This window comes from Schistocerca serialis, chromosome 3, assembly GCF_023864345.2.
Source record: "Schistocerca serialis cubense isolate TAMUIC-IGC-003099 chromosome 3, iqSchSeri2.2, whole genome shotgun sequence".
Lineage (NCBI taxonomy): Eukaryota > Metazoa > Arthropoda > Insecta > Orthoptera > Acrididae > Schistocerca > Schistocerca serialis.
Genome location: NC_064640.1, coordinates 85,330,792 through 85,357,875, shown reverse-complemented (window position 1 = coordinate 85,357,875; position 27,084 = coordinate 85,330,792). Strand labels below are relative to the sequence as shown.

Here is a 27,084-nt window from a genome sequence, read left to right as displayed (position 1 = left end):
ACGCATTTTACGATTGCCTTGAACTTTTTCCGTAAACACTCAACATCGTCAGTTTCGGAACAGAAATTTTCGTTTTGATCTGTTAGGTAGTCTGAAATCTGCCTTCTATTACTCTTGCTAAACAGATAAACCTTCCTCCCTTTTTTTATATTCCTATTAACTTCCATATTCAGGGATGCTGCAACGGCCTTAAGATCACTGATTCCGTGTTCTGTACATACAGAGTCGAAAAGTTCGGGTCTGTTTGTTATCAGTAGGTCCAAGATGTTATCTCCACGAGTCGGTTCTCTGTTTAATTGCTCGAGGTAATTTTCGGATAGTGCACTCAGTATAATGTCACTCGATGCTCTGTCCCTACCACCCGTCCTAAACATCTGAGTGTCCCAGTCTATATCTGGTAAATTGAAATCTCCACCTAAGACTATAACATGCTGAGAAAATTTATGTGAAATGTATTCCAAATTTTCTCTCAGTTGTTCTGCCACTAATGCTGCTGAGTCGGGAGGTCGGTAAAAGGAGCCAATTATTTACCTAGTTCGGTTGTTGAGTGTAACCTCCACCCATAATAATTCACAGGAACTATCCGCTTCTACTTCACTACAGGATAAACTACTACTAACAGCGACGAACACGCCACCACCGGTTGCATGCAATCTATCCTTTCTAAACACCGTCTGTATCTTTGTAAAAATTTCGGCAGAGTTTATCTCTGGCTTAAGCCAGCTTTCTGTACCTGTAACGATTTCAGCTTCGGTGCTTTCTATCAGCGCTTGAAGTTCTGGTACTTTACCAATGCAGCTTCGACAGTTGACAATTACAATACCGATTGCTGCTTGGTCCCCGCATGTCCTGACTTTGCCCCGCACCCGTTGAGGCTGTTGCCCTTTCTGTACTTGCCCAAGGCCATCTAACCTAAAAAACCGCCCAGCCCACGCCACACAACCCCTGCTACCCGTTTAGCCGCTTGTTGCGTGTAGTGGACTCCTGACCTATCCAGCGGAACCCGAAACCCCACCACCCTATGGCGCAAGTCGAGGAATCTGCAGCCCACACGGTCACAGAACCGTCTCAGCCTCTGATTCAGACCCTCCACTCGGCTCTGTACCAAAGGTCCGCAGTCAGTCCTGTCGACGATGCTGCAGATGGTGAGCTCTGCTTTCATCCCGCTAGCGAGACTGGCAGTCTTCACCAAATCAGATAGCCGCCGGAAGCCAGAGAGGATTTCCTCCGATCCATAGCGACACACATCATTGGTGCCAACATGAGCGACCACCTGCAGATGGGTGCACCCTGTACCCTTCATGGCATCCGGAAGGACCCTTTCCACATCTGGAATGACTCCCCCCGGTATGCACACAGAGTGCACATTGGTTTTCTTCCCCTCTCTTGCTGCCATTTCCCTAAGGGGCCCCATTACGCACCTGACGTTGGAGCTCCCAACTACCAGTAAGCCCACCCTCTGCGACTGCCCGGATCTTGCAGACTGAGGGGCAACCTCTGGAACAGGACAAGCAGCCATGTCAGGCCGAAGAACAGTATCAGCCTGAGACAGAGCCTGAAACCGATTCGTCAGACAAACTGGAGAGGCTTTCCGTTCAGCCCTCCGGAATATTCTTTCGCCCCCTGCCACACCTTGAGACGACAATCAGTAACTGTCTGTGTTCACATATTGTCGAACAAATGGCATGTGTTACAGTCAATGTGAAATGGGGTTTTGCTACTAGTATAACTAAAATATACTGTGTTGTGTGTGTTATCTAGTTGGACACATTTACTGAGAGAGGATTTAAGTTGGCCACAGATTTGGATGAAAGAAGAAGAAATGGGTCAGATGAAAAAACAGGGATACAATTACTCAGTATTTTGAGAGACTAGTAAAATGCCTTGTCAACAATAACAGAAATGTTAGTGTTTCTCAAAAGGTTATCATACAGCTGACGTTCCACAAAAGTTCGGCTGGTGTTGACTCACAAGCGGAACCTATCAAACGTTTCTCTCTTACACACAAAACTAGACAGGGTGAAAGAATAGTAAAAGTAAAGGTACACCCATGAAGAGCCCATATGGGGTGTGCAGAGTGCTGAACAATTTGTCGTTCTGTACATGTTGTCATCATAGGAGCATGTGGGAGCGAGCAGCTCCATTGTGTATGGAGTTACGTTGTTTGCCTTTTTTTGTGGTACTTTGCACTGTTTAATAAACTTTTTGTTCTAAAATGCCTGACTGTGCTGTAACGGGATGCCAGCTGTACGGTAGGGAGACAAAAGGTGTGGATGTAATCTGTCATTCGTTCCCGAAAGACAATTGCAGAAAGTCTGGATTATGAAGTGCCATTGGTAAGATCACTTCAGTGTTATGACATCAACAATATGTTATTTGCATTTCACACCTGATGATTATGTCTGTGATTTGCGAGCAGAACTTCTTAATATACCTCCAAGGAAAGTGCTTAAACCAGATGCAGTGCAGAGTGTAAATATTCTAGGAAGTGTTCCCACTGTACATGGTAATGCGAGTGCAGCTTATGCAGTTTCTTGAAATAGGGGAGGCAGGTTGCAGACAGGGAAAACAATGCAAATTACACTTGAGCAAACAAATTAGAGAACTTTGTAAATGTCTCAAAGAATTAGAATATGGGAACAACAAACTGACAGCTACGTCTGCGAAACTGAAGTATAGTAGGAAGTGCCTCAAGCTAAAAGCGAAAACTTCCGTTGCAAGAACAAAACAGCGGCAGAAGTATCAAAAGAAGAAAGTGCAGGAGAAGGCTGACTGAAATGTAAGGCAAACTTCTTTTGAAGAACACATGCAAAATGCTTGCTGAATGGAGAGTGAGAGTCAAAGTGGCAACGAGAAGACATTTGTAAAGCAGTTATTCTTCATGCGGTATCTGGGAAGTGTTGTTTGTTTTTAAGGAATCAGGTTGGTTTCCCACTTTCATTTGTATTGTCAAAAGTTGAATATGTATGTGTGCTCTCATTTGAGGAAATGAATGTAGACGATATTGTTACATAAGATTCTGTCGAAGATTGTGTTGTAGAGCCGTGTACTAACATGTTGTTTGTTATGGTACACGGTTTGTTTTCAGCCAGTCTATTATGATTTTGACACACATAACAGCTGATCAGTTAAACAGTATCATCTGCTCCATACAAGATGCTGGCTAAGATGTTGTTGCGGTGGTGTGTGACCATGGCACAAAAAATTAATCTGTGTGGAACGGTCTTGATGCCTGTTCTCCAAATCCACAATATGAAAATAAACGAATCTGGGTGTTTCTGGATGTTCCACATTTATTGAAATTAATGAGGAGCTACTTTCTGGACAATGCAATGGCTTCTAAGTGGGAAAACTGTTAATAAGTCTGTTGTACAAAGACTACTCGCATTAGATAGAAGTGAAATGAAGTTGTTGTAAACTGTCACAAATTCACCTCAGTGTCAAGCCAGAGAACATCAGAGGGTTTATTTAGCTATGCAACTTTTTTGGAGTACGATGGCTAAAGCCATAAGATGCCTGAAGAAGAGGAAGCAGCAAATTTTTTTCAGCTTTCATACAACACATTTGACATTGACTGTTTGAAGATCCAATGACAAGAATGTTACCTGAGGTTATGCAATGCACAAGGATGTTCAGGAAAGAATATTAAGGGAGCTGTATATATGTGCTGAAAAAATTCGTGTAGGCCATAAATCACTTGCTCCCTTTCCAGAAAGGTGCCATGACAACTGTTTGGTCATTATTTGGACTGTTTTCAGATCTTCAACCACTGCAGATAAGACTAACTGCATGATTGAACCAAGATGCATTGGAAAACTTCTTTTTCTCACAGATAAGAGGACTTTATCATTTCCACTTGAATTGTTCTCCAACAGAAGTGAAACATCGATCACGGCTGCGACTCTTAGGACACAATGCCGACGATATTCCTGTATCAAAGAAACAGATGACAGTGATGAACTTTTATTCAGAGGAATTTTGACAGATATGAGCAAAGCACTGGAAATGGTAGCTGGTGAAAGAGAACTGCAAGATATTAACTTTCCTCTTCAACCTACACCAGAAGAATTGGCTGTCAATGAGGGACTTGACTGCTCTGCAGAAGGATTCCGATACTTGGCTGCCTACATTGCACATCGTGTAAAGAAGTAGGATACACTGGGAACACTGTCAAATGATATTTCAAGTCCAGCAGGGTGAACCTGAAAATCCCTGCAGTGGCACTCTTCATCCACTACTAACATCTAAATAGGTAAATCATCTGTTTTAAATAATTTTATGAGAACTTATTACAGTTATAAGTAGTTAGTTATGCTTACGAGCCACTCACTCCATCAGCTGTTGCTTCACTTTGCTCCTACTATGTCGTCACTGTGCCAGCCAATTTCTGTCCATTTCGCTTTGGGCCCAACCATCTTTTTAATAACGTTCGGTACTCCTACTTCAGTTTAGGTGCCGACACTCAGTAGTTTCCGAGAAAATGACGGTTAAAATTATGGCCTGACTTTGTCTGCTCTGTGAGGTCAAGTTGAGTGAGGTGGTAGCATGGTGGTTAACACTAGAGTTTCACATTTTTGCATCCCATGTTCAAATCCCGTCTTGCTGTGGAAGTATGTGACATCAGAATTTTTTTTATGACATTGTAAAATACAGTTAAGTTATTGACAAAAGAAATAAACGTTTAAGATATTATTAAAACAGATTTTATCATTACAAATTGTATATAACATTATAGTCTAGTAATCAAAAATGAATATATATATATATATATTTTTTCGCCTTTTTTCACACGAGATCTCCAGTTGCTTTCTAGTTCACCTTATCTCTCGCCATATATTTTTATTTTCATTTTCATTTCAGCCTCATGTTACACTTTCCACCTTCTAATACCATGTCACCCTCACAACATCCCCACAACGACCCCATTAAGTTTTATATACATTCCCTCCGCAAACATGCCTTCGCCCTAGCCAGATTACACTCCCATATTTTATTTTCCCAGGCTTGTCTGACATTTGGCATTACCCCCAAAGGCCTCACACTTAAAGTTCCCATCTCTGGCTGTAATCCTTCTTTCCATCAGTCCCTATACCAGTTCCAAACTGAACAATCCATTGCCCTCACCCACCTAATCCTTCACCTACACATCAACTCAGCCAATGAACACACCCGTCAACTCCTATCCTTAATAAAAGTCCTCAACCTTTCCTCTCCCACATCCACACCGGCTGTTCAGAGCATCCTCCTACAGGCCAATCGCAAATTAGAACAGCATGCCACCCTCCACCTCAAAAAACTATCCAATCTATTGGTTTCCCACCTCCGGAAAGGCAACTCACTCACCCTTCACAACCTTTCCAGCAAACCTCAACCTCCTCTCATTGCACACAGACCCAGTCTCTCCCATCTACTCAATCTCCCACTTCCAGCTCCACTCCCCCCAATAACTCAAAATTCCAATCAACACAATCTGGAACCACAACACCCTAATTCAGTAGTTAACCTTTCCTCCAGACCTCTCTCCCAATCCGAAACCTCTGTCCTATCCAAAGGCCTCACCTTCAGCCCCACTTCCAGATTCAACCAAACAGCCCTTGTCAAAGATTTACTGTCCTACACCCGTACTCTCTGCTGGAAATATCACTTTGCCACGAAGAAAAATGATCCTAATCCTACTCCTAATGGTCCAACTCCCCAAGACACTATCCAAATTGAACCCTGCCTGGAACAGTTCCGTCCTCCGTCACAGGGGGACCCACCTCCTCTTCCTCAAAATCACCCTCTCCAAACTTTGCAGGAATTTCTGACTTCCAGCCTTGCCTCTCAATCCTTCTTACAAAACCTTAATCCTACTCCCAACATAACCATTGCTGAAGCCCAGGCTATCTGTGATCTGAAGGCTGACCGATCCATCGTCATTCTTCCGGCGGATAAGGGTTCCACAACCGTGGTACTTGATCGTCGGGAGTATGTAGCTGAGGGACTGCGTCAGCTTTCAGACAACACTACATACAAAGTTTGCCAAGTTAATCCCATTCCTGATGTCCAGGCGGAGCTTCAAGGAATTCTCAGAACCTTAGGCCCCCTACAAAACCTTTGACCTGACTCCGTCAACCTCCTGACCCCACCAACATCCCGCACCCCTACCTTCCACCTTCTTCCTAAAATTCACAAACCCAATCATCCCGGCCGTTCCACTGTAGCTGGCTACCAAGCCCCTACAGAACGTATCTCTGCCTACGTAGATCAACACCTTCAACCCATCACATACAGTCTCCCATCCTTCATCAAAGACACCAACCACTTTCTCGAACGCCTGGAATCCCTACCCAGTCTGTTACCCCCGGAAACCATCCTTGTAACCATTGATGCCACTTCCTTATACACAAATATTCCGCACGTCCAGGGCCTCGCTGCGATGGAGCACTTCCTTTCATGCCGATCAGCTGCCACCCTACCAAAAACCTCTTTCCTCATTACCTTAGCCAGCTTCATCCTGACCCACAACTTCTTCACTTTCGAAGGCCAGACATACCAACAATTAAAGGGAACAGCCATGGGCACCAGCATGGCTCCCTCGTATGCCAACCTATTCATGGGTCGCTTAGAGGAAGCCTTCTTGGTTACCCAGGCCTGCCAACCCAAAGTTTGGTACAGATTTATTGATGACATATTCATGATCTGGACTCACAGTGAAGAAGAACTCCAGAATTTCCTCTCCAACCTCAACTCCTTTGGTTCCATCAGATTCACCTGGTCCTACTCCAAATCCCATGCCACTTTCCTTGATGTTGACCTCCACCTGTCCAATGGCCAGCTTCACACGTCCGTCCACATCAAACCCACCAACAAGCAACAGTACCTCCATTATGACAGCTGCCACCCATTCCACATCAAATGGTCCCTTCCCTACAGCCTAGGTCTTCGTGGCAAACGAATCTGCTCCAGTCCGGAATCCCTGAACCATTACACAAACAACCTGAAAACAGCTTTTGCATCCCGCAACTACCCTCCCGACCTGGTACAGAAGCAAATAACCAGAGCCACTTCCTCATCTCCTCAAACCCAGAACCTCCCACAGAAGAACCCCAAAAGTGCCCCACTTGTGACAGGATACTTTCCGGGACTGGATCAGACTCTGAATGTGGCTCTCCAGCAGGGATACGACTTCCTCAAATCCTGCCCTGAAATGAGATCCATCCTTCATGAAATCCTCCCCACTCCACCAAGAGTGTGTTCCCGCCGTCCACCTAACCTTCGTAACCTCTTAGTTCATCTCCCTATGAAATCCCCAAACCACCTTCCCTACCCTCTGGCTCCTACCCTTGTAACCGCCCCCAATGTAAAACGTGTCCCATGCACCCCCCCCCCCACCTACTCCAGTCCTGTAACCCGGAAGGTGTACACGATCAAAGGCAGAGCCACGTGTGAAAGCACCCACGTGATTTACCAACTGACCTGCCTACACTGTGAAGCTTTCTATGTGGGAATGACCAGCAACAAACTGTCCATTCGCATGAATGGACACAGGCAGACAGTGTTTGTTGGTAATGAGGATCACCCTGTGGCTAAACATGCCTTGGTGCACGGCCAGCACATCTTGGCACAGTGTTACACCGTCCGGGTTATCTGGATACTTCCCACTAACACCAACCTGTCAGAACTCCGGAGATGGGAACTTGCCCTTCAGTATATCCTCTCTTCTCGTTATCCGCCAGGCCTCAATCTCCGCTAATTTCAATTTGCCGCCGTTCATACCTCACCTGTCTTTCAACAACATCTTTGCCTCTGTACTTCCGCCTCGACTGACATCTCTACCCAAACTCTTTGCCTTTACAAATGTCTGCTTGTGTCTGTGTATGTGCGGATGGATATGTGTGTGTGTGTGTGTGTGTGTGTGTGTGTGTGTGTGTGTGTGTGTGCGCGCGCGCGAGTGTATACCTGTCCATTTTTCCCCCTAAGGTAAGTCTTTCCGCTCCCGGGATTGGAATGACTCCTTACCCTCTCCCTTAAAACCCACATCCATTTGTCTTTCCCTCTCCTTCCCTCTTTCCTGATGAGGCAACAGTTTGTTGTGAAAGCTTGAATTTCGTGTGTATGTTTGTGTGTCTATCGATGTGTCTGCACTTTCATTCGGTAAGTCACATCATCTGTGTTTTTATATATATATATATATATATACACACACACACACACACACACACACACACACACACACACACACACACAAAGATGATGTGACTGACCAAACGAAAGCGTTGGCAGGTTGATAGATACACAAACATACACACAAATTAAGCTTTCGCAACCAACGGTTGCTTCATCAGGAAAGAGGGAAGGAGAGGGAAAGACGAAACGATGTGGGTTTTAAGGGAGAGGGTAAGGAGTCATTCAAATCCTGGGAGCGGAAAGACTTACCTTAGGGGGGAAAAAAGGACAGGTATACACTCGCGCACGCACACACACACATACCCATCCGCACATACACAGTCACAAGCAGACATTTGTAAACGCAAAGAAATAAACATTTAAGATATTATTAAACTCTTTGCTTTTACTAATGTCTGCTTGGGACTGTGTATGTGCGGATGGATATGTGTGTGTGTGCGCGCGAGTGTATACCTGTCCTTTTTTCCCCCTAAGGTAAGTCTTTCTGCTCCCGGGATTGTAATGACTCCTTACCCTCTTCCTTAAAACTCACATCCTTCAGTCTTTCCCTCTCCTTCCCTCTTTCTTGATGAAGCAACCGTTGGTTGCGAAAGCTTGAATTTTGTGTTTATATTTGTGTTTGTTTGTGTGTGTGTATCGACCTGCCAGCGCTTTTGTTTGGTAAGTCACATCATCTAAACATAAGATTGGATTAGACACAAAAATTAGAAACTATGCCACTATGATACAGACTCACAATGTTTGATACTGTGTGACCTCATGAATTGGCTTCAAAACCTTGACTGTCACTTCTCAAAAATTGGTGTCAGCACTTAAGCCTAAATGTGTTCATCTTTTCCTCCCTCCCATTTCCCTTTTCGCACCCTGCAAAGATTAGACTGTCAGACCTATGGTGGGTTTCCCTTGTCAACCTTTAGGTCCTCAGTGTTGAATATGTATATTTCTTTCTTTGTATTTTTTGTGAAGACACACTAACAACCGACCGAGCGAGGTGGCGCAGTGGTTAGACACTGGACTCGCATTCGGAAGGACGACGGTTCAATCCCGCGTCCGGCCATCCTGATTTAGGTTTTCCGTGATTTCCCTAAATCACTCCAGGCAAATGCCGGGATGGTTCCTCTGAAAGGGCACGGCCGACTTCCTTCCCCATCCTTCCCTAATCCGATGAGACCGATGACCACGCTGTCTGGTCTCCTTCCCCAAACCAACCAACCAACACACTAACAACCAAAGAATTGCGACTGATGTGAAAGGCAAAATGAGAACATCTGCAGCATTTACCAACATCAACTCGATAATTCTGGAAGAAACCAGCTGATTTACTGGTTTACATAAGTAGCTTCAGCAGAAAGCACAAGGAGGTTGAAGCTCATGTTGAATCTGGGTCAAAATTTCATAATTCCAATCCAGTTCTTGTTAGCTGTTTTCAAATGCAGGTGGATTATTTTTACCAGTAGACATGGGGAGTATGACTGCAGCAGTGACTGAGAATATTAAAAGAAAGTTGTTTCAGTGAAGCATCGTTAGGAGGCGCACACCCGCTTCTAGAACCTAAAACTTTGCCAGGAGGAGGGTGCTTTTTCTCTCATGAAATATGTAATCAGACACTATCCTCACAGACAACTTCTGAAAGGCATATATTTCCATATGTATTATCCAGGGGAAGGTATCTAGAAAGTTCTTTTGGTATGTGTCAAGCTACTACAATCGGAACCAACTCAGACCAAACCCTTCGAAGACAAAAGTGTGTGCCTTCCATTTAAGGAACAGGGAAGCTAATCGTGAGCTACATATTGCATGGTCAGGCATCCAACTCCAGCATCATCACACACCTAAATACTTGGGAGTCACTCTCGATAGAACTCTGACATTCAAAACTCACTGCAAGAACACCAAAATGAAAATCTCCGCTCGAAACAACCTAATTCGCAAACTAGCGGGGACACAGTGGGGATCACATCCACAAACTATTCGCTGTTCTGCAATGGCACTGTGCTTTTCTACTGCTGAATATGCTTCTCCAGTCCTGTACAGGTCATCTCATGCCAGACAAGTAGACATTGCTCTCAACGAAACCTGCAGGTTGATCACAGGTTGCTTAAGGCCTACCCCAACTGATAAGCTCTACTGCCTGGCTGGATATAGCGCCACCATGGATATGCAGAACAGTGGCTGCCAACAAGGAGAGACTGAAAGTGGAACAGGACAGTTCCCATCCACTGCACGGACATAATCCACCACAGCAATGGCTGAGATCGCGAAAGAGCTTCCTGAGAACATCCGAGAAGCTCTCATCATTTCACCAGAGAAGGCAAGGCTGGAGTTATGGAAAAAGTCGACGCCTCACACGAAGATTGCTCTCCTGCAAACCACTCCAAGCGCCTTGGAGGTTGCAAAGTACTGGGCACATGTAATATAAATACAATTTGTGTATATATGTGTACATATTTATTCATGTGTATGGCTACTGTAAATTTGTATGTTTCTGATTCGAGAATAATAATAATCGGAGTGTTTGATACTTCAATAGCTTATGTCATGAATAAAATTGAGGTGATAGTTCAAGCTATTTGTTTCTTTTGTAACTATATACAGATTCATGGTGGTGTATATTTTGTCACCTGTGCAACATAGTGTGGACTGCCTTGTTAAAAATTGACCTACTGAAGGAGTCGATATTACATTAGATCCAGCAAATCAGTGGGGAGGTTTGGGAAAATGTTTTCTATAAAACCATCGTACATAATTCTATTTATTTCTATATCTAGATATCTTCCACAAATAAACTAAATGAATTCCAATTATCTGCGTATATTTTACTAGAAATCCTTTGCTAAACTCATTTCCTGAACTTTCCTGTTACTCTATTCAGCACTGTTGTGGTCATAAATATATAATTTCCACTACACCAACAAAAATTAATATTAAAATAACTCAAAATTGTTTCTCATTTTCCTGGGTACAGAAACAATTGCACAACCAAAGCAGAAACATTTGTAAAATGTAAGTAGCATATACGTGTCATATGGCAGAAAGTGGAGCATGCTGCACTCATGTAACTGGTGTGGCACGCCATATGACTCAGTTAAGTTGTCAGCCTGGTAGGCACTGCTCCATTAGACTGTGTGTGTTCTATATGAAGTTACAACTAGATCCATGCCTTCTGGCTCGCCAACCACCATGTTACTTGCCATGTCACTCCAGTGGGCGCCTTAGTAGTATCAGCCCAGCTTCTAGCTGCATATAATGAAGAAGCCTGGCATGAGAGCTCCACTTGGTGGTGTTTAGACTGCAGTTTTGGACTCTGGTTGTCTTTTATCTCAAGTTTAGCATATTTGTCGTACACTTTTCACTAAAGTTTCAGCACAAACCAACTACACCTCCTGGGGCTCACAACTTTTTTGATAGTATATGTTTAGTGAGTATGGGACCCCCAGCCATTGCAGTACTTGTTCCTTTCCCGTGCTGCAATTTTGCTCTGACCATGCCTTTTCTCCAACTTATTCTGCTGGTCGGATTTCTTGCCGACTACCTAGCTTGCTCATAGGATGTAAATTCTGGCTACTTCCACTTTGTTACCTCATTTTATATTACGTATTTCAGTTAATTTATGTCTGGGCCTCAGAGTGTGACCTTCACCTTTTTTATTTTTTAAATTTTTTTGCAGATTATGTGGACCATGTGGGGAAGGTCGCCCATTAAACACATGCTAGCCAATCCATGTTCGGGTCGTCAGATACCTTTATTCTGGGTCCCACTGTTAAGTCAGAACTGACATGTCTGTGCACATATGAAGGAGTAGGTGCATGTATATCGGAGGGTTACTGGGGCTCCAGGCACTGGCAGTCTTGCCAGGCGCCTTTGCTCTGCCTGGGTGGCACCCGTGAATAGATCCCTCATTAGGAGTAGGACGCATCATCGTGGAAGGCCAGAGGTCACAACCGATTCCCACAAGGCCTCGACAGTGTCTCCAGGCAGACCGCAACTTAATGTCGTTTGTTCAGACCCCAGGAACTTACTCTCCTTGGCTAGGCATTGGGAGGAAAACAAAACCAAGCGACTTGTGGACAGTTACTCCTCTCAGTACTTTGCACTTGAATAGGTGGAGGATCCTTTCTCTGTGCTAAACCAATTATTTTTGTGGAGAGTATTGATAAGATATTTAGAGAACTCTTGTGTTAATTGTGGGAATGACCACCCTCCTTGATTCCAATGTGTATTAACATACCTGTAGAGCACCAAAGTCTCAGATCGTCTCTCACATTTTGAAGCTGAGAAAAAATGTGATCGTTTGTATTCAGTCTGTGATAACCACATTTACCACTACTGTGGCCAGGTCATGGTGTATTTACTCCCTCGACCTTGACCATTGGAGGTGATAGGATCTCCTCTCTTGTGGTTCCTACTCTCGACTCCTGACCAAAGCAGCAGCTTCCTCCACTGGCATGTACCCTTGAAAGGCTCCCCTCTTGGGAACCCTATCCCAGGAAATCTGCAGATCAGACTCGACACTAGCCAACTGTGGGTGTCGGTACCACCTGATTTCCCCCTCTTTCTACACCCATGGCAGATAAGCCCTTACAAGAATCTTGACCAGAAGTTGTGAAAGAGAAGAATTACGACAGAGCACTTCGATGTCCCTGGAGGTGTCAGATCCCCTCCCGCTGTCTCACATGTCCCTTCACGCCAAACAGGGATGCCATCAATGTGGTAATTCATTGGAACAGCAATGCATATTACTGCCACCTGCCAGAACTGCAACTGATTTCCCGTTGTTCTTTTTCCTCTTCATGTTATCATTATGTTGGAGAAAAAGTATCATTCTTAATTATCATGGTTTGTTTCCTTTTGTTGAAGTGCTGCCACTCTTTAGTTACCAGTTTTAGCAAAATTTGCTTTATGACTTTCATTGGAATGTTAAAATTTTGTACTCAGATGGGTAATCTTCTTTTTCAGATTGCAAGTTTCACACTTGATGCTAGTACGAAGATATATGCATCTCGTGTTGACAAAGTACATGCAGATGGTATGAAGATTGCAGGTGGTTTGTTTAAGGCTGTTGTTAGAAAGGAAAAGCAGGGTGCAGTAGGAGATGATAATGATGATGATGGACCTGATGGGCACAAGGCTGAAAGCAAAGCGAGGCAACGGGCTCACAGAAGGGTAAGGGAATGCTTTGTATTGAATTTCATTACTTTCTGCCTTGATTTAATCTAAGACCATAGAAATATTTCTAATGTGTGGTCTTCTAATTACAAAGTTCCATAGAAAAAAAATAGTAGATAAAAGCTGTGTTGTGAGACATATTAGCACTATTAATTACGTTATACAGTTCATTGTAAACAGTTAAAAACAATGAGAAATTAATATTTTATTTTTATGGACATGATCAGCTTACACATTACAGCAACAACTGAAGCGCATGATATATGTTCAATGTGACGCCCACCAGTCTCACTGCTTGCATTACGTCAAAATCCATTCACAGAACTGAAATATGGGTTGAAAATCATTTGGCCCCATTGCTTGCACACATCGTTTATGAGAGATGTGTAATTGCCGCTCCATGCTGCACGTTGATGAATCATATATAAAACACGATCTCAAATTCTACTGTGCAAACAAGTCTTTGTTGAGAACCTTTGCAAGCTGTCCAATACATGAACATATTAATTTCTCACAAGTTTATATATGTGGCAATAAATTTCTTTGGATTGTGAAGACACCTTTTAAAACTTTCTCTCTTTTTACTTTCTGGGCGATTCACCGTGTTAAACCATCCACTAAGAGCGTGTTTGAAAGTTCCTTTTAAGGAGTAATGCTAAGTCTCTGACTGATCATGAACTATAAACAGTGGCAAACGCCAGTATGCACACAATATAAATGATTGTGTGCTGTCTTTGAAAGAAGTGCCACAAACATATCGTACTGCCTGAAATAGTCATTTCTAATCATTGGTTCCTTACCTCAAAAGATTCGTAATCTATAAAATTTTGAACATCAGAGCTGATCCTTTGTTACTCAGTGGTGAATTATTTTTTAAAATTGCCCCTATTTTGATATAGTATGAAAGATTGACCTGCACTCCACACTGTTCATGGACTGGAAAACATTTTTTTCCTTTGTGTGGGTGGGGTGGGGAATAAAGATATGCTAATCTTTTTTATTAGTAGTGGTGAGCAGTGCTGGTAATAGTGTGCATCCTATGCTATGCTCTAAGAAAATTTTTCTTTTTCTGTGACTCGAATAATGCTTTCACATTTCTAAAACATTTTTATTGCAAATCTACAGGGTGTTTCAAAAATGACCGGTATATTTGAAACGGCAATAAAAACCAAACGAGCAGCGATAGAAATACACCGTTTGTTGCAATATGCTTAGGACAACAGCACATTTTCAGGCAGACAAACTTTCGAAATTACAGTAGTTACAATTTTCAACAACAGATGGCGCTGTGGTCTGGGAAACTTTATAGTACGATATTATCCACATATCCACCATGCGTAGCAATAATATGGCGTAGTCTCTGAATGAAATTACCCAAAACCTTTGACAACGTGTCTGGCGGAATGGCTTCACATGCAGATGAGATGTACTGCTTCAGCTGTTCAATTGTTTCTGGATTCTGGCGGTACACCTGGTCTTTCAAGTGTCCCCACAGAAAGAAGTCACAGGGGTTCATGTCTGGCGAATAGGGAGGCCAATCCACGCCGCCTCCTGTATGTTTCGGATAGCCCAAAGCAATCACACGATCATCGAAATATTCATTCAGGAAATTAAAGACGTCGGCCGTGCGATGTGACCGGGCACCATCTTGCATAAACCACGAGGTGTTCGCAGTGTCGTCTAAGGCAGTTTGTACAGCCACAAATTCACGAAGAATGTCCAGATAGCGTGATGCAGTAATCGTTTCGGATCTGAAAAATGGGCCAATGATTCCTTTGGAAGAAATGGCGACCCAGACCAGTACTTTTTGAGGATGCAGGGATGATGGGACTGCAACATGGGGCTTTTCGGTTCCCCATATGCGCCAGTTCTGTTTATTGACGAAGCCGTCCAGGTAAAAATAAGCTTTGTCAGTAAACCAAATGCTGCCCACATGCATATCGCCGTCATCAATCCTGTGCACTATATCATTAGCGAATGTCTCTCGTGCAGCAATGGTAGCGGCGCTGAGGGGTTGCCGCGTTTGAATTTTGTATGGATAGAGGTGTAAACTCTGGCGCATGAGACGATACGCGGACGTTGGCGTCATTTGGACCGCAACTGCAACACGGCGAACGGAAACCCGAGGCCGCTGTTGGATCACCTGCTGCACTAGCTGCGCGTTGCCCTCTGTGGTTGCCGTACGCGGTCGCCCTACCTTTCCAGCACGTTCATCTGTCACGTTCCCAGTCCGTTGAAATTTTTCAAACAGATCCTTTATTGTATCGCTTTTCGGTCCTTTGGTTACATTAAACCTCCGTTGAAAACTTCGTCGTGTTGCAACAACACTGTGTTCTAGGCGGTGGAATTCCAACACCAGAAAAATCCTCTGTTCTAAGGAATAAACCATGTTGTCTACAGCACACTTGCACGTTGTGAACAGCACACGCTTACAGCAGAAAGACGACGTACAGAATGGCGCACCCACAGACTGCGTTGTCTTCTATATCGTTCACATCACTTGCGGCGCCATCTGTTGTTGAAAATTGTAACTACTGTAATTTCGAAAGTTACTCCGCCTGAAAATGTACTGTTGTCCCAAGCATATTGCAACAAACGGTGTATTTCTATCGCTGCTCGTTTAGTTTTTATTGCCGTTTCAAATATACCGGTCATTTTTGAAACACCCTGTAAGAATTCAAATGTATGGAATTGTTAAACAACTGGTAACATTTGCAGCTGCAAACATGCCAATTCCAAGCTTTCTTTAAAATAATGTTGACTGAGGTATCTAAAAATTTCACATCAGTACAGTAAGCGGTCTAGGAAGTATATTAAATTACTTACAACATACATGTTATCTCTTCATAGCCAAAGTGTGCACATATAACACAATAAATCCACATTGATTATATTTGAGGATATGAATTATAAACAAAAAGTAGCTTATTTGGATAGTCCATTACTCTATAACGCTGTGAAGACAAGTCAGTTTCTTGACTTGATAAAACTATCTACTTAATTAGTTTAAATGTCTGATTAGTTTAGTTTTAACTATTTGAATGTTCAGTGGGTGAATAATTTGACCTCTTGAGTCAATGTTAAAACCACAGCACACTTTCTCAGTGAAAAAAGAAAATTGCTTATAAAAGCTAATAAATTTGTATAATGTCTCATTACAGTTTTGTTCTGAATTACATTGCACACAAATCTTTTATCTTCATTACAGGTGAGAAAAATCATAACGGAACCAGAGTCCTTAAATGCTCCTTTACAGCAAAATTATAAACTGCATCCCTCATTACTATTCATGAATACCAAGTTTAGTGATTGCCGTCCGGGCTGTGTCAATCTCATGCCAAGGATTTCAGTAGTTGGAGATACACAAAAACTGCAATTTCTGTGCTCTGAACCTGCCCTTGGTTCTTCTGGTGTAGGCATGGAGGATCAACTTGCTGACGTCCCAACATTATCAGGTTCAGACAACTTAGTTAAAAAGCAAATTTGAACCAATTTTTAAGCATATCTTTAGGATTGTTTAGTCTTAACAATAGACTAATACATAAGAGTAGCCTTGCCTTAATGTACTTTATCTAGTGTGGTGTACCTGTCATTGTTTTCCTTCAAGCAAATTTTAGTTTATTTGCTGTATGCATATAAATTACTGTATTTATTAATTGGGCAAGAAGAATAACCGTAGATAACATTTTCGGTTGTTAAGGCAGTTCAACTAAAGTCAGAGTCCCACTTTTTTGGGAATTTGGTAGTTAATTTGAGAAACACATCATCTTGCTAAGTAGAGTTCATTTATTTCTGCTTACTACCAGTTCTACCGCCAGCCATCAAAATCTGCAGGTATTGATATAAAATTATTTATTTTCTAGCCGAGAAAAAGATTTTATCAAGTACACAACATGATATACTCAAAATGCTGTGCTTATTCTACAGCCTCTCAGATGGAAACATGGTACTTTTAGTTCGGCTGCCCAGAAAGAAAATGTGGTTGTATCGGCAGATTCTGTTTCTCAGTTCCTTCTATATTTTCCCTTACTTTTTTATTTTAATTACCACTGGAATTTAAAAGATAACACACAGTAGTAGAATGAATGAGATTCTGTAAGTCGTAATCTTGTAGACTGTGGTGTGAAAATTCAATGGATCTTTAGACATATCCATGTTTTATTGGCTGCTTCAATGACTCTCCATCTCAAATATAAATAAGTAAACACAAAGTAACCAGTCACTAAACTGAACATATTCAGTTTTAACATTTTTCGGAGCTTTTACTTCATTATGAGGTTAAAATTCTGGGGTTTAGCTCAGCAGTCAGTGATGAACTATAATATGCTTTTTGCTATCAAAGTGATAAAATGAAAACATTCCAGATATTTAGACATACATAGTTTCCCATAAGCAATGCTGCTGCACTAAACACAGGAACTCTCACCTTATGATGGAGAAAAGCCTCTAGACTTGTCTCATCTGAAAAATGAAAGTTTAATGACTGGTTATGTTGTGTTTAATTAAATGCCAATGGATTTATTTTGACACAGTTTCATAATTACAATTTATGTATGAGATGCTGGAGATGGATTGTTACACATTTTCTCAGTAAGGTATATGAAGAAAGGTGAAGGTTGAGGAAACATTACAGTTATTTTATGGTACATACAAGCACTCAGTGATTGGTGTTTTGGGTTTCTTTATATCTCAGTTTGTATCTATGATGACTTGAAAACTACAGAGAGATTCTATAATTACATCTTTGTGAGGCTTATTGGGACAAACCAGGATAGATCCCAGTATCCAGTCCAGTAGCTCATGATGTTCAACTGTCAATACCAATAAAGGAACAATTTAAATATGTCACTTTGTGGGGAACAAATATGGATGGGCTACTCAACAACCTTTAAAGCAAATATTATAGTAAGTCAATGTCCTAAAACGCTCCAGTCCACCTTAGTTTCCTGCTACATATATGAGAACAAAGTGTTGTCACTTGATTGTGAACGGATGAAATGTACAGCTGGCTCACTTCAGCTTGTCTCATCCTCACTATGCTGCAGTAGCACTTCTACACACTATTAATCAATCATTAGGTTTGGAACAAAACCATATGCTGCTGAAACTATTTTCTTGTGCACCAACGCACTTGGGAAGGTCATAGAGACCTGTCACCTGGTTCATTGAATGTAACTGGCTGTGGATATTAAAGAATTTCTTAAAAACACTTGAAATGATCTTTCACCTATACATTACAGCAACATTGCAGAATAGCAATACTTGCTTTAAAAACGAAGAAATTGAATGCCATTGAGATCATTTAAGTCGTGCATAAATATGCTAATACTCTAATGAAGAGGTAGAAGACATACGAAAAGAATTGCAGAAATTTTCAGGTGACAGCAAATGCTATTACTGGATTTGAATAGGGGATTTAAATGCAAAAATGAGACAATGACTAACAAACACTTCTTTTGTGGGAAAACGTTGGATATTATACTAGAAATGAAGAGAGGTCATATGTTAGTAGAATCTGTGTTCTTAAGGCAGATTTTTCATTAAAAAACGAATAGAAGATAGACTTCTCTAGCAAGACGTGAAATTAAAATTGAAACTGACAGTGTTTTATTAAACAACAAGGAAATTGCACAGGATGTGATGGACTTCAAAGCATAGACTAACAAGATCCAGAGTAAAAATAAGCCAAAAGTTAATGATGAGAATACCTTCAGCAGGAAATATGAAGTCGTAGTTACCTAAATCTACTTAATGTTAGGAAGGTATACCAAATCAAATAAGTAAAAAGCTCAACATCTTGTAAAATGAAGAATATTGGGTGACAGATAAAAACAGTGATTATTTGAAGAAAATATTCATGTAAGGAGCGGAAGATGTTAGCATGTTTGATGAGGGCAAAAAAATGTGGAATGAGGAAACTTTTTACGAGAAGGCTTGAGTTTCAAACTAACAATAGTAGTCTTCCGATAGAATATGTTGAACTAAATAAATCGTAAAGCAAAGACAAAAGTGGGCAAGCATTCATAGATTACTGTCAATTTTTGTGCTGATCAGAAATAAAGATAATTAAAAATGGAAATGTTATTCCAGACAAGGTGTAAAAAGCCATTTGACATATTGAAGAAGGCAAAGCCACTGGGAGATAAATGATCTTTCAGTTCAGTAGAAATTATTAAAGGTGAAAGAAAAATTATACTAAAGGACCAGAAAAACTATTTACAGATTGTCTATGAAAGAACAGTTCTTAGAAACTGGGACACTGCTCTACTACTACTACTACTACTACTACTACTACTTGCTTGTCATCATCATCATCATCATCATCATCATCATCAGAGACAGAAGAGACATAAACAAAATACCTATCAACCTCCTCCTTCTTAATATACAAAATATGCAGTATAGTTACCATGAACAACGTAGACAAAAAGTTGGATTTTAATCAAGTAAAGGAAAAAGCTGGCAGTAAAAGTAGTTACTGCACAATAACCAATTGAAAGTTGTGAATGAAATTTTAGACTGGAGCATTGAGTATGATTTGGCACTTTGCCCTAAGGTTTAACAGATTTTAAGTAAGCTTTTTATTCAATTTAAACAAAATACACTATGCGATCAAAAGTATCCGGACGCCTGGCAGAAAATGACTTAAAAGATCGCGGCACCCTCCATTGGTAATTCTGGAATTAATATGGTGTTGGCCAACCCGTAGCCTAGATGATAGGTTCCACTCTCGCAGGCATATGTTCAATCAGGTGCTGGGAGGTTTTTTGGGGAAACACATTGTATTCTTCACGGAGTGCTACACTGAAAAGAGGTATCAGTGTCAGTCAGTGAGGACTGGCATGAAGTCTGTGTTCCAAAACATCCCAAAGGTGTTCTATAGGATTCAGGTCAGGACTCTGTGCAGGCCAGTCTATTACAGGGATGTTATTGTCATGTAACCACTCTGCCACAGGCCGTGGATTATGAACAGGTGCTCGATCATGTTGAAAGATGCAATCGCCATCCCCAAATTGCTCTTAAGGGGTGCAAGCCCCCTCCATGAAAAACACGACCACACCATAACACCACCGCCTCCGAATTTTACTGTTGGCACTACACAAACTGGCAGATGAAGTTCACCGGGCATTCGCCATACCCACATTCTGCCATTGGATCGCCACATTGTGTACTGTGATTTGTCATTCCACACAATGTTTTTTCATTGTTCAGTCATCTATTGTTTACGCTCCTTACGCCAAGCGAGGTGTCGTTTGGCATTTACCGGCGTTAAAGTGTGGCCTATGAGCAGCTGCCCGACCACGACATCAAAGTTTTGTCACCTCCCGCCTAACTGTCATAGTACTTGCAGTGGATCCTGATGCAGTTTGGAAGTCCTGTGTGATGGTCTGGATAGATGTCTGCCTATTATACATTATGACCCTCTTCAACTGTCGGCGGTCTCGGTCAGTCAACAGACGAGGTTGGCCTGTACACTTTTGTGCCGTACGTGTCCCTTCACGTTTCTACTTCACTGTCACATCGGAAACAATGGACTTAGAGATGCTTAGAATTGTGGAAATCTCTCGTACAGACATATGACGCAACTGCCACCCAATCACCTGACCACATTCGAAGTCCGTGAATTCTGTGAAGCGACCCATTCTGCTCTCTCACAATGTCTACCGAGTACTGAGGTTGCTGATATGGAGTACCTGGCAGTAGATGGCAGCACAGTGCACCTAATATGAAAAACATATGTTTCTGGGTGTGTCTGGATACTTTTGATCACATAGTGTGTGTACTTGTGGTTGTATTTCCAAGAACTGGCATAATACATAATGTTAGACAGTGACTGTCATGAAAATTCCTTAAAAAGTCGATTAATCCTTTCTCATACTGCTTGTACTGAAATAGAATGTGATTTACATCATCAACTGTGACGTCATCACATTGACAACAGGGTGTCTCCGATACGCTGATTCTATACAAGTGGACGGGGGAAAGATCCATGATTAAGACGCGTAATTTTCCTTGAGTGTTTGAATTTTACAAACCGTGGTGGTGGTGGTGGTGGTGGTGGTGGTGGTGGTCAGCAAATTCATATTCTTGTGTGGAGGGGGGGGAACCTAATTTCAGAAAGCACCTAGCATCTAACACACGTTGGGCTTTTGATTATTCATATTATTTTGAAATGCATCCTTGTTGGTTTTTTAACACTTTCGGACACATTCTAAGTTGATTTCTGAATAAATCATAAGTTGATTTTTGAATGCCTGCATAGTGTATATAATGTCACTGCCATAATGTCACTGCCAGGGGAATTCCGGTCGCATCTGGAAATAAACTTTCCTGCAGACAAGAGGGGATGGGGCTACGCGTACTGAGCAGAATAAAGCGAATGGGTGAATGCCAGTCGCTGTTTGTTTATGTGGTTGACTGAGTTTGCGCATGATCAGCTTTGTTATAATTACTATTGAAATCCATAGATTAAGATTACAAGAGTGGAAATAAATGATAAACAGGAATAACAGGTAAGAAAGATTATGTATTACCTTCTCAGTGTATCCAAGAAAATGATATTTTGATAGAAAATTTTAGGCCAGATCACTACACTAGTAAGGGGCAGTTGTGGAGTCCCCATCTAGCAGGCGCTGAAGTTCTGGGAGCAGTGCGGAAATAGTGTTGCACGAACACGTAATAATGCCTAACTGGAGAATAAACGCGGGATAACTAAACCGGTGATTGTGACAGGGATAGTGAAGTTAACCAGAGAATAAGTTTTGCAACTGGCGGGAATAGTTACAGAATTAGTGATAACAAGATTGTTTGTTAGAACGAGGAAGGAGGAGAAATGCGGACATCGCACAAAGTATCGAAGAATATGATGATTCCAAATTTATATAAAAACTTTGTACTACTACTTTTCACACTCATACTTGAGGAGCTGGAGCGTATGAATAAAATTTGAAACTATTTCCTGCCATAAACCTTTTTGCTTGTAGTTGGCCTAATACTTATTTGCTATTGGTACTTCGTGAATTATATTTTGTTGTGCTATAAAAATGACCATTTGTGCCATAACAGTCTTGTTTATTTGGTGTGTGTTAAAATTGCTGCAGTATTAGGCAGGCTAATTTCGTTTCATCTGGTAGACAGTGACAAAATTGACTCAATCAGATCGAGAAATCATACCAGTCTTGGGTACTGTTTGTATTAACACCTTTTTAGTTTCAGACAATGACATTTCGATTTTTCAAGTAGCAAAATGTTTGACTGACTTTGACGAGAGAGTAGATTCTTTCACAGAAAGGAAAGGATGGCATGTAAAGCTGTTGCAATATTAGAGAGAGAGAGAGAGAGAGAGAGAGAGAGAGAGAGAGAGAATGAATGCTATGACCTAAGGAGTGAAGAAATGTGTACTGTCTTGCTTGTCTCTTGTCTTTACTGGCTTTTTATGTATCCTATATTTAATTTTATGCCACACAAAACAGCAAGTTATTAGCTAATAGGCAATAAAGAGTGCAGATTTTCAGAAGAGTTCTTGTTCTCTTGGTTGCAAATAATCCCATCCACTTTAATTGAGAGCTTTTTTAAAAAGAGGGGCAGGATGTCAAACCTGCCAACTGGGAGCAGGAGAGGCATCAAAGGACATTTTAATTTCCGCTGTCCTGAATATAGTTAGATGGCATCCATTACAAAATATACACATGTGAATTCCATAGAGCGAAATACAGGGGCGTGCGATATAAGAATGCTGCGTGAAGAGGCATGGCACTGCACTTTATTATACTTCAGACCAAATAACATGTCTTACATTTCCTTGAATGTGTGTGTTTTCTGTATCAGACTCTTCAGAAATATGTGTGCAGCAGAATGCACATATTTTTGAAAACTTTTTTTTAGTCCAATCTCAAGGGCGTGGGGAGGGGGCAGGGGTAGGATGGCGTTGCCACTATCTAGTATTGTGAGGTTCGGAAATATCGTAGATCCAGGTCTGATGCGCAGAGTAGTCTGTTGTGAGCTGTAGTGGGGAGTTGGGTAGTCTCCACGTGACCCGTGTTTACGTTTAGTGATTTTGCTGTTTCCTCTTCGTTTACTGCTCTCGTGTCAAACGAAAACAAAACTGATTTCTGGGGCCAGGAGCTATCAAGTGAATTAAAATACATTCACATAGTTACAGGAGGCTAAAATATGTTATTAGTTTCAGATCTTATTTGATTTCCACCTTTCTGACATTCATGCATTAATCGCCATGCAGAACAGTGAAGTTATCTTTGCCAGTTTGCTAAAGAAATTTGGATTCTATTAATCTTCTCTGCTGAGGCAGTTAATTTATTTGAAACAAAATGTTTAATTCTGCATTATTGGTCAGTTTCAACTGTTCGCTGCATTTCAGGTGAACGGTTTCATCTTTTAACGTGTATGGCATTATACCATAACAGAGAGCCAAACGTAAGATAATACAGGAGTGGTATTCCAAAAAAATTTACATCTCCAAAACCACACTGAAAAGCCGAATATCAGGTCAAGGCGTACTTCATTGTGAATCTGGAAATGCGAATGTGCGCTTTAAGCTGAATTATGGTCCGCAAAATTCCAATGCTCTTAGAGTATTCTCTATATCTTGTTTCTCTTATGACATAACGTAAGAACTTTTAATGTTTTACACATACAAACATACGGGCTTCCTACGTCATCGTAATTGTGCAAGTGTGGTAGAGTCTGGTATCTGGCACTCTCTGGCAACTGCTGAAGCGAAGCTATTTCTAACAGTTTGCAGGAACATTTAGCGAATGGTGGTTTGAAAAGTGTTACATTCAAAGTAAATTTCCTTTCACACGAGATTAACTATGTGCGAGGATGTACGATGAATCTCTTAAATGTTGCTGCACGTCAAAGATCTTTGTAAATTGTGTGCCCCCCTCCCCGGAGTTCAGTTTCCTAAAGTGCCAGGAAATTTTTCCTGGTGTTTAAATCGATTCAAAGTGTTGATAGGTTTTACAGTTCCGAGGCAAAGTATACTGTCACTTAACATGGAAAAACTGTATTTTCACCTGGGCGAAAGTGGATTTTAACCGGGAAGTCCAGGAAAAATCCCCCCCCCCCCCCCCCCCCCTCTTGTCCACGTATACACGCTGCCTTGTGTCTACTTAGCCAAGTTGTCCCTATGTCATGTACATGTTCAGTTTAGACGCCTGGGGATGTTCATTGATTTTCATGGTTGTATTTAGCCTGAGCGTGTTGAGCCTTCCGTGAGTGGTCTTTTATATTGTTTGTGCAGAGTTATTACTGTGGGGAGCCTGCAGTCTCAGGCTTTCACTTAGGAGTTGGCACCATCATTGTGTTGATATGTGATGCCATGTAGACAACATTTTTGAAATAGCAGATTAATGATCTGAAATAATGTGGCTGGTTGCTGTTTTCATTACCTGATTATCTGTGAGCATGAAAGCAATTTGTGGATGACAAAGTTACTGGCACGTTCTTTTCAGAAATGGTCTGCAAATATCCAGTCGTTGTGTGCGCCTCATAAGTATTAATAAATGGAAATTGATTTATTGGCTGCCCTCATCAATTCAATTTTATCTGTCTGTTGACTTCATTTCAATTGAGCTGTTTATTCAGTCGAGGACAATATACATAATGTAGTTTTGTCTAGTTACATATATGAAATTGTACATGGTTTGTACACCAGAATAATAAATGTAGTATTACTGTATCACTCTTCTGAAACCATAAAAAGATTGTAAATATGGGTTATTGTTGTGACTGTGGTAGTCATTCTTGCTCACAAATTAAAAGCAGCAACTCATATCTTCAGTTGTACATTCATTGCCATTTTGGAAACTATTCTTGCCTTTCCTTTCCTCGAAAGTGAGAACCTGCGAAATTCATACTCATTTATGTACCGTAATTATGTATTATGAAAAGTATTTAAAAATAAGCTTCCCCACTGGCAAAAGTGTGGTGGTTGAGTAAAGTATGTTCTAATTTGTGCGAAAAGTTGCAATACACTATGAGGAGAACAAATTACTTCCTTTGTGCTTCTGGAAGTGACTGAAACAACAAGAAAAATAGCAGCAGATTGATGTACCAGTACCAACCAAAATACATTACGTCTGCATACGTATAAGATGTTCTTGTTTATTTATTTAGTTGAGAAAGAAATCGCCTGAAATAATGAGCTTGTAAATTTTTGTTTATACTTTGTAGACGGCTGAGACTAAGGTAAGTTTTAATCCTCTTTCAGGTCTACCGTTCTGTTTTATGCTTTTTTACTCTGAGTGGCACTTACTTCATTTTACTAGATGATCAACAAACATATTTGGAACATTTACTGTCATTTGTGTGGTTCATACTTAATTTGTAAATTATTGACAGTTAAGACTCTTATATGTTCATAACATCAAATACTAATTTTCTTAAATTAATAAGATGCCAGAATCTTGTATGAAGCAAAGGGCAAAAAAGTTTTAGAAGTGGCAGAATACAAACTGACACATCAGTTATTCCTTATCAAGATTTGCCACTCCAATTGCTATGCCATGATAGAGCTTTGCAACTTGCAGCTAGGTTTCATATTTAAACACTGTGGCAATATCAACTGCTGTTATGTTGCTACCTGTCAAATATACAAATCGTCCCAACAGTGATGCATTTTTGAGGGATCCTCAATATTTGAAGCAGCCTATATTCGTGGGACATATGTAGCAGTGTAAACCTATCACATGTGGCCTCTGCCATGTCTCAGAACCCATTACCACTACGAAAGTCAATAGACGTCCCCAGTGGTCAAAACTGGGCATGTACACATAACAGAGAAGTATTATTGATGTCAATCTAGTGTCTCTGGGTCATCATTGGGTGTATTGGTAGAACTTTATGTGACTCTGAGAGTGGATATCTTGACATAAATGTCATGTCACAATGATGATGATGTCCTGTACTCAGAGGAGCGTAGGGGACGATGCAAGATACCCACACCACTGACTAGGCAAGGTCCTAGCGAAGGTGGTTTGCCATTGCCTTCCTCCCCGACCTTAATGAGGATGGATGGATGGATTGATGATGATGATGATGATATTATTATTATTATTATTATTATTAGAGCCAGTCCTGACAAAACTCTACCATCTGGTGAGCAAAATGTACGAGACAGGTGAAATACCCTCAGATTTCAAGAAGAATATAATAATTCCAATCCCAAAGAAAGCAGGTGTTGACAGATGTGAAAATTACCGAACTATCAGTTTAATAAGTCACAGCTGCAAAATACTAACGTGAATTCTTTACAGACGAATGGAAAAACTGGTAGAAGACGACCTCGGGGAAGATCAGTTTGGATTCCGTAGACATATTGGAACACGTGAGGCAATACTGACCCTACGAATTATCTTAGAAGCTAGATTAAGGAAAGGCAAACCTACCTTTCTAGCATTTGTAAACTTGGAGAAAGCTTTTGACAACGTTGACTGGAATACTACCTGTCAAATTCTAAAGGTGGCAGGGGTAAAATACAGGGAACAAAAGGCTATTTACAATTTGTACAGAAACCAGATGGCAGTAATAAGAGTCGAGGGGCACGAAAGGGAAGCAATGGTTGGGAAGGGAGTGAGACAGGGTTGTAGCCTCTCCCCAATGTTATTCAATCTGTATATTGAGCAAGCAGTAAAGGAAACAAAGAAAAATTCGGTATATGTATTAAAATCCATGGAGAATAAATAAATACATTGAGGTTCGCCGATGACATTGTAATTCTGTCAGAGA

The 27,084-nt window shown here is 41.2% G+C and overlaps 1 protein-coding gene across 1 annotated transcript in view; it reads left to right on the top strand.

The window, feature by feature from the left end:
- The window catches only part of LOC126469748 (condensin complex subunit 2-like), a 194,840-nt gene that overhangs the window by 76,878 nt on the left and 90,878 nt on the right, over nucleotides 1–27,084 (top strand). Inside the window, exons 4-5 of the mRNA XM_050096962.1 lie at nucleotides 13,126–13,332; nucleotides 16,544–16,790. Of these exons, the coding sequence (XP_049952919.1) occupies nucleotides 13,126–13,332; nucleotides 16,544–16,790 (454 nt within the window). The remainder of the gene's footprint in view (nucleotides 1–13,125; nucleotides 13,333–16,543; nucleotides 16,791–27,084) is intronic.